Source organism: Lissotriton vulgaris, chromosome 12, assembly GCF_964263255.1.
Source record: "Lissotriton vulgaris chromosome 12, aLisVul1.2, whole genome shotgun sequence".
NCBI classification, from domain to species: Eukaryota; Metazoa; Chordata; class Amphibia; order Caudata; family Salamandridae; genus Lissotriton; species Lissotriton vulgaris.
This window is the reverse complement of record NC_141700.1, coordinates 640,166,938-640,183,545: the sequence shown is the minus strand read 5'-3', so window position 1 is coordinate 640,183,545 and position 16,608 is coordinate 640,166,938. Positions and strand designations below refer to the sequence as shown.

The following is a 16,608-nucleotide window of genomic DNA, read 5'->3' as shown; positions in this document are numbered from 1 at the left end:
AGTAAGTTTTTTCAAACTCATGCGAAAACTCAAATTGAGGCACTTCTTTGACAACATTTTACCGGAACGCCCACCACAGGAAAAAGACCAACTATTGGGACTACGTCCGCACAGTACATTCCAGGCACCTTCCAGCCATAAGACTCTCGATCTATTTGAAAACTTGGTAAAACAAGATCTCAATAAACTCAAACATGTAAAACCTAAGAAGAAAAACATAACGCAAAAAGATCTAGACACCATTAAGAGAATTGCAACTAATGACCAAATAATCCTCACCAAAGCAGACAAAGGAGGCGCAATGGTCATCATGAACAGGTCAATGTACAATGAAAAAGTTGTAGAACACGTTAGGGATAAAACAACATACAAGGAATTGGACTTCAACCCGACTATGGAATATGCTAAATACTTAAAAGTGATCACAGACCATGCACACGATCAAGGAACCATCACAGAGAGAACTAAGAACTTCCTTACTACCAGCGATCCTAAAAGTCCAACACTAAGAATGACACCCAAGATTCACAAAAACCTGAGAAATCCGCCCATGAGACCAATAGTCTCAACCAGAGGTAGTATACACCAACCGATTGGCCAACTAATCGATAAGTATTTGCAACCAGCTGTACAGTCAACTTGTACATACATCAAAGACACCTCACAGTTCTTGTTAAAACTCCAACAAGTAGAACTTCAACCGAATGAGAAAATACTGTTATGCACAGCAGACGTCTGTAGCCTGTACACCAGCATACCACACAATATGGGAATTGAAGCCATAGAAGCTGCCATCCTAAACATGCATATCGACCAAGATTTCCAGCTATTTCTGATGGAATTAATGCAATTTATCCTGTACCATAGCTACTTTAGAGTTAACAACAAGTGGTACCAACAAATGACTGGAATGGCCATGGGTAATTCGGCCGCACCGGTATACGCCAATATGTTCATGCACTGGTATGAGAAACAACACATCCTGAATGATAAAAATTGGACAGATCATCTGAAAATGATATTGAGGTACATCGATGATTATTTCATCATATGGACGGAAACTGAGGAGAAACTAACAAATCAACTAAATAAGTTCAACAACATCGACCAAAGGATTCAACTAACGTGGAACATTTCGGACACATCAGTTAACTTTTTGGATGTGAATGTCATGATAACACCCAATGGATTTGAAACAGACCTTTATGTCAAACCTACAGACAGGAATAATATGCTACTATATTCCAGTTTTCACGAACCTAATTTGATCAGAAATCTCCCATACTCACAGATGGCAAGAGTTAAACGGATCACATCTAATCAAACTACCTTAAATGTCAGACTGAAACAGATGACAACTAAATTTGTAAAAAGAGGTTATCCTAAAACCTTAATGGAGGAAACCAAAGAAAGAATATCCAAAATAGAAAGATCGAAGTTACTTACACCAACCATCAAAACAGAACAAACCAGGATGGTAGTAGTTTCCAAATACTCTACAAACAGCAGAAAATTCAAACAGATAATAATGAAACACTGGTCCATACTGAATATAGAACCGGACTTCAACAGAGCATTTGAACAACTCCCAATATTTGCCTATACAAGAGCTAAAAACATAGGAGAAATTCTGCAACAAACACCTATGGATACCACCACATATCGTGGAACTAAACCCTGTCTAAATTGTGGCAATTGCAACAATATAATTAAGGGACAAACCATCAACCACCCAACACAAGGTTACGCCATAAAACTACATGTCAATGCCACCTGCGATTCCACCAATCTAATATATGGGATCAAATGCCCATGTGGGAAGATGTATGTAGGAAAGACTGAGAGACGTATAAAAGTACGTTTGACCGAACACAAGTCAAACATCAGACTCAAGAATACGAAATCAGCACTCTCGGCGCATTTTGTTGAAGCCCAACATAATGTTTCTCAAGTCAAGTTCATGGTACTAGAGACTGTACCTAAATATGAGGGCGTAAATAATAACAAGCATCTTTTACGTAGAGAAAATTATTGGATCCAGAAATTATCCACCCAGAAACCTGCTGGGCTAAATGAAAGGATAGAATTTTCTTGTTATTTGTAAATATATAGCTCCAGCAATCGTCTGTAACGTTATTGTGTTATATGTTCCTAACATCTTGACACTAATTCAACCCATTTAATTTTCACCAGACTGACAACCGCTACCCAGTAGCTCCACTGGCTAAGCGTTCAATACACCACACATCACACTCCTTTTAGCAAGTTTGAATCCCTACCAAGACCACCTATTTTTCTTTTTTCTTCTTTTTTAGCATTTTCCCCAAACACGCACCTACATCTTTTTAGATTGTACATTTTACCTTTATGTACCTCACGAGTTAAACCCAATAAGTGATAACCCGCTGCGCACAAGCCGTCACACGTAACAAACACGGTAGTCTTTCTTTTCTCTCAATCTCATGTGACCGAGAGAACTTCCTTAAGATGCACGAAAGCCGGTAGCTTCTCGCTGACACCGGCTCATTGAAAATCGGCAAACGAGAAGACTGCAGCGCTTTCTAAAACACAGGTTAGTGAGGAAATCCGCAACGCTGTTCCACAGCGCGCACGCAACTGTGCGTTAATTTAGTCTCTTTCTTTTAGTTGACTCTCGTACTTTCGACAATCACTTAACAAACGCCTATCTGTTACAGATTAACTGCAATCCCAACATGACAGGCATGTGAGTACTAAGAGAACTGATTCCGTTCATAACCCCCAGCATAAACCCCAACCACCATTCACTATGTCACTGAATATATATTTTTCAAATGCATGACATACACGTTTTTTTGCATGTTTTTATTATGTGGTTGATATTGAATGTAATGACAATGAGTTAAGACCAGTATCATTGATAGTATGTTTTATTTTAATTTGTAGTGTCATTTCCCTGATGAAGGGCACATTATGTTAGTGCCCGAAATGCATTGGACACGCCTTGATATTTGCCTGATGTTGAAACATGAAATAATTTGATGAACTTTGATTCAAAACAACAGAAAATACTGCGTAAATCATGAACAACCTTTAAATAAAACAAGGTCTAAATGAACATTTGAATGAAAGTGTTTTTCTGATCCAGGGGAACACAACCAAATTGTGTGCCAATTAGGGATGACACCAGATACCATCTGGTCTCACTGTCCTTGGATGTTTCCAGACTTCCGGGAATTCTTCCGCATTCCCTTGAGCCCAATCCTGCCCTGAGGGGAGCCGTCTAAGGGCGCTCGGGGGCTTAGCTTTGCCGCCCCCTTTGATCTGGAAGGTGAAATCACTCGAGGCTGTTCTTCTGAGGCCTGGGGCCCTTTGAAGGCCCACATGGCTCGCCGAGCTCGGGCTGCCGAAGCCCCGGTTCTGCATGCCTCTTCCCTCGGCAGCTCTCGGCTCCTATTCCCCCGGCGGCCATCTTCTGAAGGCGCATGCATTATTCATGGCCGGAGCACGCCTCGCAGGGCCTAATCACCACTTTAATTGGAGGTTTAGATCAGAGCTGGCTAATAGCTCCTACAGCGGGGACCCCGTGTATTGTTGACAGTGGGCTCTCGGAGTGTCTTATCATCTGCCTGTTTCTGTTCTCCCAGGACACCGCCACACAGACAGAGCAGCCCCGCGCTCCCCAGACGCCGAGGGGACAGCCACCGCATTGCCAATTAAATTTATCTGGGAGAGCTGACAGCTTTTTACCCCCTCCCTTTAACGGAGGGGAGCTGTTGTAAGGGCAACAATTCATCTCTCTGTTCTGACAATCTGGGACAGCTAGACCTAGGCTGTATGAGAGAGAGAGAGAGAGAGACCGCGTGTGCAGATCAGAGTGTTTATTTCCTGCCACTTCACCCTACCAGCATTTATTTAGTACAGCGAGTTTGTGTTTATACCTTTCTGGTGGCGCAGTGGACTAAGTCACTCCCTTCAGGGATCTGTGTTTGATGCTAGGCTCACACCTCCTTTCATCCTTCTGAGTGAGTACCATCGAGTTGGGTAATATTAAACATACCATGCATGTGCCTCTTTAGAAAGATATTTAGGGGTCTATTAGTATGTCGGGCGGATCGCCACCGCCCGCATGGCAGTGGCGATCCGCCCGCTATTTACCACCGCCCGAATCCTATTTCCCCTCGCCATATTATGATGGCGGGGGGATCCCGGCAGACGGAAAGACCGTCTGCCGGTTTTCCACCCGTCGACGAGTCAACCGGGCGGAAAAGGGGCTTGATATGGTGGCGGTGTATGCAAGACACCGCCATCCATATTAAGATGCAGCCGGTGATATGCCTTTCCATGGCGGCATTGTGGCCATGGAAAGGTATGCAGTGTCTGCATGTGGGGGCCCGATGCGGGCCCCCAGGGTGTTGGGGGTTGCACATGGGCGGTACCTATGGTACCCCCTCCATTTGCATGCACAATGTGGCAGGCACCGCGTGGTGTCTGCCACGTTGTGCATGCAAATGCACAACATGCCTTTTTTCCATTGCGGCGGGTGCTGCTGAAAGCACCGCCCGCTGCAATGTAAAAAATGCAGGATGTGCCCGCCAGTGTGGCGGGTGCATCCTAATCTTCCCCACAGGACCGCCGCACATATGGCAGGCGGTCCCTTTTGCCGATACAGTGGGAGGGCGGACAAAGTCCGCCTGCCATCGTAATAGTCCCCTTAGTCTTTATAGGTCATTTGAGTTGGAACATCTATTACCTGACCAAGATCTAGAGAGTCTCCCATCTTTCACACTCCCCTTTACATATATTTATTGGAAGGGAAGTTTCGTATCTGCATGAAATATAAGCACTGCTTAAGAATATATATGAGCGGATTAGGGTAAATGGAAACGATGGAACATTTTGCATAAAACACTTTATGTACGCTTATAATGTGGTACTCTGAACATTCAGAGTGCACTTTCAAGTAGCCTTACACAAAACATTCAAATGTTCAACATCATACAGACAATATGTATTTTCCATGTTTTCCATTCCTCCACTGGTGTTCATATATGCTATGTGAACTATGCTTTGCCCAGTTAAAGCATTTGAGCCAAAGCATGTTATTTTCTGGCAAATGTTGCTTTGCCTTTCAACTTTAAAGCCTAGTACATGGCAAGAGCCATTGTTGCAAAGTTCCAGGAGTGACTGAAGGTGTTGTGTGTGGAAGGATTCTCTTGCAGCCCATTGGATGATCACAGGAGGTTTATAAATATGTGCTACAAGAGCAGACTGAATCGTGGAAAGGTGACCAAGTGTGTGTTGCACCTAAAACTTTTCTGGAGTGTTTTCTCAGCCACACACTACTTTTGCAAGTGTGAAACCTGGGCATGGAGATAAAAAAACGCTTGTCCTAGATGTGTCCGTTCTCGATCCAGTATTTCAGCGTTCACCATTGAACTGGTGTCCAGAAGAATGGTTGATCATTCATAGGTGTCCCTTCATTGTGGCTGTTGGGTCAAGTGACTGAGGAATAAAAGTGCCAAACTACAAAAAAAGAGAATTTAGCTAGCTGTTGTAAGACCAATGAGCAATCAAAAATAAATAAATGTGGCCATAAAACATTAAGGCAATTAAGGTTTAACCCATTTTTGCATCACAAGGCAAATCAGTTGAGACCCCCTTAATTTCATCCTTCCAACCAGGGTTATCATATTGGTATTTCTCATTAATAAAATGGATGGTAAATTGACAAAATAGTGGGGTTCATCCTCTCCTTACTGGATCAAGGTCAGGGAGGAAAAAACAAGAAGTGCTTTCCATTGCACTAGGAAGATGGGTCTAAAACAAGTAAGCTAACCCTCCGGACAGGCGCAAGCATGTAGGTAAGTCTGCAAATTTCCCTTTAGATCCGCCTGCCTTTTCCAAGTAATATTGCAAACAGGTCTTTTGGTAGTCTTTCTTCACCTTGCCACTTCAAATGATTGAAGAACTTTTTAGCATTTTTATTTAATTCTGGGCATTTGTTTAGCCTATTTACTATAACGTAACTCTGCTCACCTATTTGCCCTGTAATATGCATAAAGCAACCCTGAAGAGATGTTCATTTAATCATGTTTACTCTTTCAGTCAGTTATGTCAAAATGTTAATTTTTGTATAGAAGCCCTAAAAATACACATTTAAAAAAATAAATAATTCTATTAACTGCTGCATTTTTGTGCTATGTTTGCCAAATTTCCCACAAATGTATCTAAATCCTGAAAATTGTTTTAAAGTTATTTACATAAACATGCCAAGTCCTTTGATAATTGTAAAATGCTGTGTCCAACACTTTACACTTAACCTGTGCGTTTTTTCTAACATTTTAGTTTAGAGAACAGTAAAAATCTGTAGAAGTATAAACGTTTAAAACGTAATATCCTATTAAATAGTTATAAATGTCAACTCAAGTCTGAAATGCAGTTTATGAAATCAAGGAGCATCCCATATAAGTTTATACTACGAAGCAGGGAGGGGGAGAGGGGAACAATACAAAAAGACAAATGAAATCCAGACAGGAAAAAAACAGAGGAAAATCCAAAACAACAACGAAAAAGATTAACAATAAACGCGTGTAAAGAGAGTGGGAAGTGTGGAATCCACCAAGGACTGGGAACTGTATGACTTTATGTCTGGAGTTCGAGATACTGGGCTCAGTCGTTGAAGCCTTGGCCACTGAGCTATATCCTCTTTGAATGCATAGACATTCACCTAGGCTACATATCTGCTCTTTACCCATCTGGAACTATGCATTGCCAGTGATCCCATACTTCATGTATCCCTCAGATCAGAGAGGGCAGTTGCAAGAAGCAAAGCATGCCTCCGCTAGATGCATTGGTCCAGGGTTACAATGTTGTTAATTGCGAATAACCGTAATAAGATATATAATTAATTTGTGGCCTTATTTGGAGTTTGGCAGAACAGCTAATCCATCAAAAAGTAGTGTCTCTCCCTTTCATCATATTTATAGTGCCACTGACATCAATGCACTCCTTATATGGTGGGCAGACTGGACATCCTTCAATTTAAGTGGATGTCCCACTTCTGGCTTACTGAAAATGAAATTGATCCTGAGTATTTCCAAAGATCCATGTGCACATAACCTGGCGTTGACCTTAGGACCAAGTGGATTTCGAACTGTGATCAGTTCTGTTCCAGTGATTGCGAGCTTCTCATCCTCTCACAGATTTTTGATTTGTTAGTTATTATATTGAACCATTACCCTTATTCTTGTTAACATTCCCTTGCTTCAATCATGTGAAGCTGAATTCAAAGTGTGTAAGTTTTGTTCTTCTTAAAAGGTAACAACCTTGATTAGACATTGAAGTTTGTGGTAAATGATATCTAGTTGGTGCTCTGCAGTGAAAGGAGGCTGTTCCTCACTGCCTGCCTTCTTTATCATTTCTCCAGGCTCTGTGGGTACACCGCTTCCAGGGGTCGAGACGCGCATTGTCACTGAGAGCTCCAAGAGAGATGGTGTGTCCTTCAACATCTATGCTCAGGGCGATGAGAGAGGAACAAAGGTAGGACTGAGCATCCAGCATGCGAGTATTTATGTTGTGTACTCTACAACCTACTTGTGGGGAGCATAGGCTTTACATATATGAACCCCTCATGTCATTTTGCGCTGCTGAAATGGGCAGAATTCAATATACTCTATGGTAAAATTCCCATTTGTGTGGTTCCACATGTTCTATTATCTTAACCAAGATTTATACAGCGCATTGCTACCTAAGGTGCCTCCCGCTAAGGTACCTTATGTGACTAAAATTAGACTAGAATAGTTGGCTCTTCAGGTTTTTTCAGAAATTTATTTCTGATTTGTTCAGTCTCAGATGTGTTGAGAGGCCATTCCACAGCTTAGGTTCCAGGTATGCAATGCAGCTCCCTCCACCTCTCGTTCTTTCAATCCTAGGAACTAGCTCAAGTTTGTGACCCTCTTACCTCAGTGTTCTTTTTGGCCTGTAAAAGATCTGTAGGCACTGTATTGGCTGGGGGGGGGGCTTATTTTTTTATTGATGGTGCGATGAGCAAGGCAAAGGGTTTAGAACTGGATTCTCTTTTGCATTGGTAGCCAGGTCAACACTTCCAATGCGGGTGCTGCTGATCTATGTCCAGGGATTTTATAAAGAGTCCACGCCACAGCATTCTGAATCCCCTTCAAACGATGAATGACATATTTTAGACTCCCTAGGTAAAGAGAGTTTCCGTGATCCAGGTGTGAAATAATAAATCCCTGTACCACTACTCTGCAGAGCAGTGCAGGTAGCCAGCTTAACAGTTTCCTCAGGGTTCGTAGCAGTCCAGAGCAACATGTGGACAATTTCTTAGCCTGGACCTCCATGGTAAGACTCCCATGATTTTGACTGTTGTGGAGAGTAAGGAGAGTTGGCCAAGCTTATCAAGCCAGTTAAGTCCAACCAGCGCGAGGTGTAGTTTCCTGCAACCAGGACCTCTGTTTTATCACAGTTCAGCTTTAAACTACTGTCAGAAGTCTAGTGAGTAACTTGTTTGAGACAGGCATTTAGTTGGTTAGAAGTTTTGTTATTTTCTGCTGTAAGAGAGATGAAATCTGTGTTTCATCTGCGTAAGAAACTAATGCTAATCCATGAGCTTGCACCATTTCTGCTAGTGGGCGTGCATACAAATTAAAAAGTTTGGAAGATCCTTGGTGGACACCGTAATTCAATGAGTATATAGCAGAGATTGATGAGTCCTCCTGGACTTGGAAGCTTCTGTGCTTTAAGAATGCTATAAGCTAATTGAGCGCATCTCCGACAATTCCCACCTCTTCTAACCTGTGGATTAGTGCGGAATGGGACACAGTGTAGAAGATAGTGCTCAGATCCAGTCGCATCTTTGCTGCCGAATCACAGTGGTCTGAGATGGCTCTGAGTTCTTCCGTTGCTGCAAGCAGTGCAGTTTCTGTACTGCTGCCCGACCTGAACCCTGTTTGCATTGGGTACAAAATAGTGTGGGCGTCTAATAAGCTCGACATGTTTATTTACTTATTTCTCCAAGGTTTTACCCGCCCCGAAAGTAGTGAAATGGGCCACTAGTTCTCTGCATAGAGGATCTGCTGAGGGTTTATTCAGGAGTGGTTTAGCCGCAACATGTTTCCATACTATGAGAGCCAAGACACTCCGCATGGAGTAGTTAAACATATCCAGTAGTGTGGTTGAGATTGTATTACCCCATTTCCTCAATATGTCTGGGGGGGCTGGGTCTAGCAGGGACCCTGATTTGATGCTCCTGAGGGTCTCTTCTGTTATTTCCTTATTCAGATTAGAGGAAAGGATTGTACTTGATTTTGGCTGGTGTAGTTGCTTCCAGGATTAGCTTGTGGGTATCATCTTTAGGCAGGGCTAACAGAATACAGTTAAACTTTTCTAAGAAGAAGTTAGCAAGCCTATTACATCACTCCTCAGACAGGTTAGGTCCTGTTTGATTTTTGTCTGGCTTCATCAGGCTGTTAACTATTTTGAACAGCTTGTTGAAGAGTTGGGAGCCTTTTCTATTTCATCACTGACGTGTGAGACTCTTGCTTCCCTATTTGTATACTTTTTTATAGACTTCTTATATGCTAGCTTACTGAGCCCAACATGTATTTTCCTCCATTCTCCAGCATCTCCTAAACTTAGTGGGATAGGTGGTCTTAATTACATGTGGACATGAATGTATGGAAAAGGGAACTAAGTAGTGGTCTCTCCAATATATTGGAATCTGTGTGTCTGCGTGAGCTCCTTACTGTTTGAGAAGATGGGGTGTAAAAGATGGCCTAGTTGGTGAGTGGGCTGATTTACAAATTGAATCATTAGAATGGCAGCCAAATTGTGAATGAAGTTTGTTGTAGTCTCATTGTTCGCAATATCAAAATGTATGTTGTGATCCCCCAACGGTGTGATATTTCCTTTCTTCAGACTAAGTTCTGCTACTAGTTCTAGAAGTACTTTCCTAAATTCTGTAGCAGGACCTCTGGGGCGGTAGATCAGAAACCCTGGAGCGTAATGTTGGCAGACAAATCCAATGAGATAGGAAGGCATTCACTGTCTGCGAACTTAATGGGAGTGAGTTGACGTTTTAACATGTCTTCGTAGATTATAGCTACCCCACCACCTTTTCTGTCTTTCCAGTTGCACCTGGCGATTCTGTAGCCTTGAGGGAGAGCCATGGCTACTTCTGGCATGGAGTCGTCTCGCAGCCATGTCTCTGTGATGAAAGCAACTTCTGGTTACTTATCTTCAAGTAAAATAAATCATTCGGCATAGTGTTTTGGTATGGATCTACAGTAAAGTAGCTGCATTTGCCAATCATGACTGACCTTCTCGGATAGAAACCGTGTTGCGCTGCTGGAAACTGCGTTAGTGTTTCCTATATCTAGTTTGCAAGTATTGGAAACCAGCTGAAGACCCTCAGGTGACAATATGTGCTGGCAGAGTTTACTTATCTGGTGGTTATACTCATGGAGTTGGGCTTTCGAGTAGGAGATTCCAGTTGGTGCCAGATGGGCAGGGGTTCTCCCTAGCCCCGTTTGGCCGCAGAAAAGTGCAGACAGGCTTGCCCTTGGCTTCTCCCACTGTGCTCAATCGCTGCTGGTGTACCCATCCCAGGCTTCATTAAGTACTGGGCCGAGCTGATCGAGTTTAGAACAACTAGAGTGCCTACCTAAGATGGCGGCTCTTGTGTAAAAATGGCCCTGAACATGACCAGAGCTGAAGGTGGGTGATATTTTTCGAAATGACACTCCTATAATTAGTATTTTAGATCCACACAATCAGTAAAACTTTAAAAACGATCTAAAAAGCAGTAAAGTGCAATCTAAGTTCCTTAGTGCGGTGCGATTTAAAATTGAATAACAACAGCCCTTCCCTCCTCGTTCAGTAAAAATTCACAATTGAAATTACTTTCCTCCAAAAAGTGCTATTTTGTGCAAATGATGCAGCAGAGTGCCCTGCAAGTACAGAGCTTTGGCGTTACCTGTCCCAAAAAGTTAGAATACAATTATATTGGATGTTCTTTGCCTATGGATATGTTATAAACACTTCTTGCAAATGACTTTTGGGACAAAGAGCATTTTATTTTTCTCATAAAAAGGAAGGTATACTTTTTGCTCACTTATTTGATGTAAATGGGGACAATTATCAGCTAAGCAGATATTCCACCTTTATCCCAAAGAACTAATGGTGTTTAACTTGGCATATACAAGAGCAGGGCATTCCACAATCCACATCTGTAGGGTTTGACTTTCAAACTTCCAAAGAGCTAATCAGTCCCACTGTAGTTCTTACCATTCCTGCACTGCCTCACTCATAATAATGGAGCAATACCTTCACTGGTTGTAATATCGAGTCATGATGTTGCTCAGTTTCATTTTTATGTGTAAAGGGCTTTCAGCAAGTTTTTTCATAATCTATAGTGCACTCGCTTGTACCTGTGATGTCAGCCATAAGTTGGAGTCCTACTATATGTAGCATCCACCACTCAAATTAATTTCATATTTCCCTATACTAGTTCACCACTATTCCATTTGGGTTCCGGAGTAGTGTGCTACTCACCTAAAAGCACTTTGGTGCCTCATCAGGGGTAGTATGCGCTATATAAATACAATTACAACATTCGTAGCTCACTCAGTTGATCAATTGGGGTAGCAGTATCCGAGGAAACAGACAAGGTACTTCTGTCCTACTACTTCCGGTTATTGTGTCCATGATGACTGCCATTTTTTGTTTCTGTTGTGATATCTTTGAACAGTCAATATTCTCAAATGTATGTATCAGCCATGCCACGTTCACTGCTTGTTGCACTGATGATCACTATTAGTGTATTTTTCGAGTTTACTCATGGGCTACCTATATCCTCTAGTGTTTGTTTGCAACCACATGCCATATCGGAAAGTGATGCGGATAACTTCTAATGTACATATTCCATACTTGCCCACTATTGTGCTTTATTTATTTATTTATTTATTTATGCTTTTTGGAAAGTTAAAATGCCGTCAGAAGACAATAATCTCTCTTTGCCCAATCACCAGCGATTACCATCAATAAGGATTCCAGAATGTCCTTTTGTTTGATGTTTGGTTGGTTTTTGAGACCTGCTATGATGTCATTCACCCCATTTAAATCTCACATGGTGTGATGCAAGTGCATGCAATTTGCCTATGCTGTTGGATTGTGCTAAACCAGGGGTCTCCAACCTCTGTTTTATAGTAAGAGCTACTTATGTTCAGTAAAAATCCTCCCGAGATACTATCATAAATTATCAGTGTTATGACAGGGGCCACTTCAATCAAAATTTCATTAGTGACTATTGCTTTCAGAATTGCTAGCAGCGACCACCTCAACACATCAGGCAAAACCACTAGCAATAATGTAAAAAATATATATATCAGTGGTATTTTTGATCATAGTAGTCATAGGGCCGTGCCCCCTGGCACCAAAGAAACATCAGTAACAAGACTCCCTAACACTGCATGAATTAACATTTAAAAATCAGCCTTATTTGTAATTTTCTGAAAACATCAGCTTATCAATTTTGAGAACACACACATTGTACTTTTAAATGTATCCTTTTACAAATTTGGAAACATACCTATGAAAGCTTTTCATTTACTAGGTTGGGCTACACACAGGACCTGATCACAGGTACCTGGAGGGCTCCCAGTAGACCCTAAGCTACTCATTGGAGGACCCTGTGCTACCCAGGTATCAACCAATGGCGTGCCCACCACTGCAGCTAAATCCTCTTCCTATCAAAGTCATTTCTTTCTATTGGCTGTGCACATACTCTGAATGGTCACACTGCATATGCGATTACCCGTGGCGTAGAAACTTGGTTCCACGGTTGCTCTCTTGAAAGTCTGTAGCTCCCTCTACAGAACACGTTGCTTTTACTCTCAGACTAATGGTTTGATGCACTCTGTTTTCACACTTTAAAAATGCTTAAGAAATAGAAATAGCTTGTGTTAGCAGCTAACATCTAGTTTCATCAAAAGCTATTATGAGACTCCTATTTACATCAGAGTAGGGTGTTTTCTGCTATATTGAATCCTTAGGTTACAATGTACACACTGCGGCGGGCCCACAGTGCACTCTGTTCATTGTGTTTCCGCACACTGGAAGGGTAGATGGCGGCCCGCCAGAGGGAGTGGTGTTGCAGCAGGGTGAGACTACACACACAGATGTATTACAGTGGGTGGTGTTACAGCACTGTAAGAGCGTAGACCAAAGTGGAAGGTGGGTTGAGTGCATGGCTTGCGGTAGGGTCAGAGCACAGGCAGCCACGTAGCCTGGGCAGAGGGTTTGGTGTTGCACCAGGATAAACAGAGAAATAGTATCGAGCATAGTGTTGCAATAAAGTGAGAGCATAGCCAGTGTTTGAGCATAGATAAAGAGTAATATAGTGAGAACATAGGCTGCAGCGCTGCCTGGGCGTGCAGCACAATGAGAGCACGGGTGGAAATGTGATGTCTCTAGAGTGCATGATGTTGATGTAGGGTGGGCGCATAGGCCGAGAATGAGACTATATTAACAGTGTGTTGTTGCTTCAAGGTAGAGTATAGTTGACGGTGGTGTCTCAGAAGAGTGCACTGCGTTGCAGCGGGCTGAGAGCATAAAGAGATATGGGGACTCAGTAGAGTGCATGATGTTGCTGTAGGGTGGGCCCATAGACCGAGAATGAGACAATATTAGTGGAGGGAGTTGTTGCTTTAAGGTAGAGTATAGTTGACAGTGATGTCTCAGAGTGCACTGTGATGCAGCGGGGTGAAAGCATAAGGCCATGTGGGAACTCAGTAGAGTGCATTATGTTGCGGTAGGGTGGGTGCATAGACCGAGAATGAGACTATATTAGTAGAAGGTGTTGTTGATTCAAGGTAGAGTATAGTTGACGGTGGTGTCTCAGAAAAGTGCACTGCGTTGCAGCGGGGTGAGAGAATAAAGAGATAAGGGGACTCAATAGAGTGGATGATGTTGCAGCAGAATGAGAGCATAGACAGAGATGGAGGCTGGAGCGGTGTTGGAGCAGGCAGACGCCCCCCTTTGCTGTAGATAGGTATTTTTTTCTTTACCTGCTATCAGTATATGTGCATGCATATATCATCAACATTGCAACAATTCTTCATCCGCCGTGAAGGCAACATTGTGCATTTACAGGAGAAAAGCTATTTCTTGTATTTGTTTATTTAAGATATTGTTTATATATGACTTAACTACCATGAGAAGTGTCAGAGCAATTTTTTATTTATGTGATCTTTATAGGTCTCGCCCCTAGCGTTGTACTGCGCAGTGGTGCTCGGGCAGCACGAGACATTTAGTAGGTGAAAAACGGGGTTTTAGCACTGACCTAGGAATCGCACTCGCTCGTGAGTGTGCTTTTCCTTTTGTGCTACCCCATTGGCCTTTGCGTGCGTCTTTCTATAAAAGACTGCACGCAATTGGCCAAAGGTGGTCGCATTGCTCCGCCCACGGCCTATTGGTGTCTATTACGCGCTTGGTGGGCGTAATACACCCCAATAGGCCATGTGGTTTCAATTATCCTGCCCAGACACGGGCGCGATAATTGAAACCACATGGCTCGGAGTGGCGCGCACCACTCGCAAGCTTCTTCTTTATTTTTAGATCCATTTCACACGGAAGCAACAAATGCCAAAAGGCTAGGAGTAAACACCAAAGCTATTTTCTTTGCCAGTGCTTGTTTCCTCTGGAAGGCGCAGTAGCTTCTAATAACTGCATTTCACTGTTTTGTTTCGCACTAGATATTGTTTTTTTAGCTGCACTTTGTAGGCTTTCGTTGACCTTCTTGTTTTTTATTGTACAACGTTACTCATTTTATCCCCAGATGAATTGCGAAAGGCCGCCCATTAAAATCTTTTGTTTACGCCTGTGGTTTGCAGTATCGACACGGAAATTTTCCTTGAGTCCTCAACCCACTGAGGTATCCCACCGTGAGCTCCCTCTGCACCCTGACACTCGTATTCCCGGAGTAGTAATAAAAAAGCAAGACTACAAGTACCACAATGCTCTGTCGGACCGTCAATCAGAGTTCTGATTTCCATAGATGCATGAGAACAGCGTTGTGACATGGATGCCCTGGGCTCTGGGGCAGGCCGGGGAAATGCCCCGTTTGGATGTTGTTGGGGTAGTAAAATCCTGCAATTTTCAGATTTCAACTGGCCCTTCGTGGCCCTGGGGCCCCGGTGCCACTTCACCTGCCACCCCACTTAATATAAATGAAACAAGGGCTTGAGGCCCTTGAAAAGCCACGTGCTGCTGGCATCTCTCTCAGTGGCCCCAGGACTTGCCAGCTCCCAGCCCAGTGCCATGTGTGGCTGGTACCCCACAACGGATGCCCCGAGGTGGGTACCGGCAGCAGCTGTACCAAGGGGAGCCCAGGCTCATGATAGGAAGTCTGGGATCAGACGTTAGTGGGTGAGTGCGCTTCCCTCTGGCTCCATACAGGCCTCGTGACTCCTACTGCAAAATAATAACAACAGTATTAATAATAAGAGTATGCCTTATGGCCCGCTTCTGAGGGCAGTAACACTTGCCTGGTTTGAGCAGCTTTGCCAAGGCTGCGCATGGCTGCCAGCCTGGACTGGCTGCCAGTGTGGCAGATACCCGGGGCTTGACCCTCACATGTCATTCATTGATGCTGCCAGAGTGCTTAGCTATCCGACAGGTGAGCCTGGCACGTGACCAAGTGACTTTGCCAATGTAGCAGATGTCATGCATGTGAGCCTGGCATGTGATGCCAGTGTAGCAGATATCATGCTTGTGAGCCTGGCATGTGATGCCAGTGTGGCAGATAACATGTATGTGAGACTGGCATGTGATGCCAGGGTAGCAGATATAATGTATGTGAGCAGCCAGGCACGTGATGCCAGTGTGGCAGATAACATGTATGTGAGCCTGGCATGTGATATCAGTGTAGCAGATATCATGCATGTGAGCCTGGCATGTGATGCCAGTGTGGCAGATAACATGTATGTGAGACTGGCATGTGATGCCAGGGTAGCGGATATCATGTATGTGAGCCTGGCACGTGATTCCAGTGTGGCAGACATCGTGGCATGTGAGCCTGGCACGTGATGCCAGTGTGGCAGATAACATGTATGTGAGCCTGGAACGTGATTGGCGTAAGTAACAAGGACCCCCTGCTGAGGTAACAGAATATGTTTGGCAGGGAAAAGTAACAGTACGAAAAAAACTTTTCATTCAAATATAATATTGCTAAGGAGACAGCGGTAAGTATGAAGCACACAAGAAACAGTTTTAAAAAAATTAACAAAATGTTATATTTATTATGTATATATACTCAAGTTAAAAACATTAAAATTGATGACATAAAATAAAAAAAAAAAAAAAAAAAATACAACATCTAATCAAATATGCACAACAACATTATTGGTTCATTCAAACAGTGGTGGACAATAGTAGTCCTCTTCTCGACGCGCGTTTCGGCGTTATCACAAGAACGCCTTCTTCAGGAACCACATGTACAATCTGGAAGACATATATATTAAATTACAGTAAATCGTCTAAAGTTACTCAATATACAACCATTTATTCTCAACATTATTTTTAGTACATGCTACGTATCTACAAAAATAC

At 43.0% G+C, this 16,608-nt stretch overlaps 1 protein-coding gene across 1 annotated transcript in view; it reads left to right on the top strand.

Moving 5' to 3' along the window:
• The window catches only part of ACSF3 (acyl-CoA synthetase family member 3), a 407,668-nt gene that overhangs the window by 95,262 nt on the left and 295,798 nt on the right, over nt 1-16,608 (top strand). Inside the window, exon 6 of the mRNA XM_086945801.1 lies at nt 7,409-7,521. Coding sequence (XP_086801927.1) covers nt 7,409-7,521 — 113 coding nt within the window. The remainder of the gene's footprint in view (nt 1-7,408; nt 7,522-16,608) is intronic.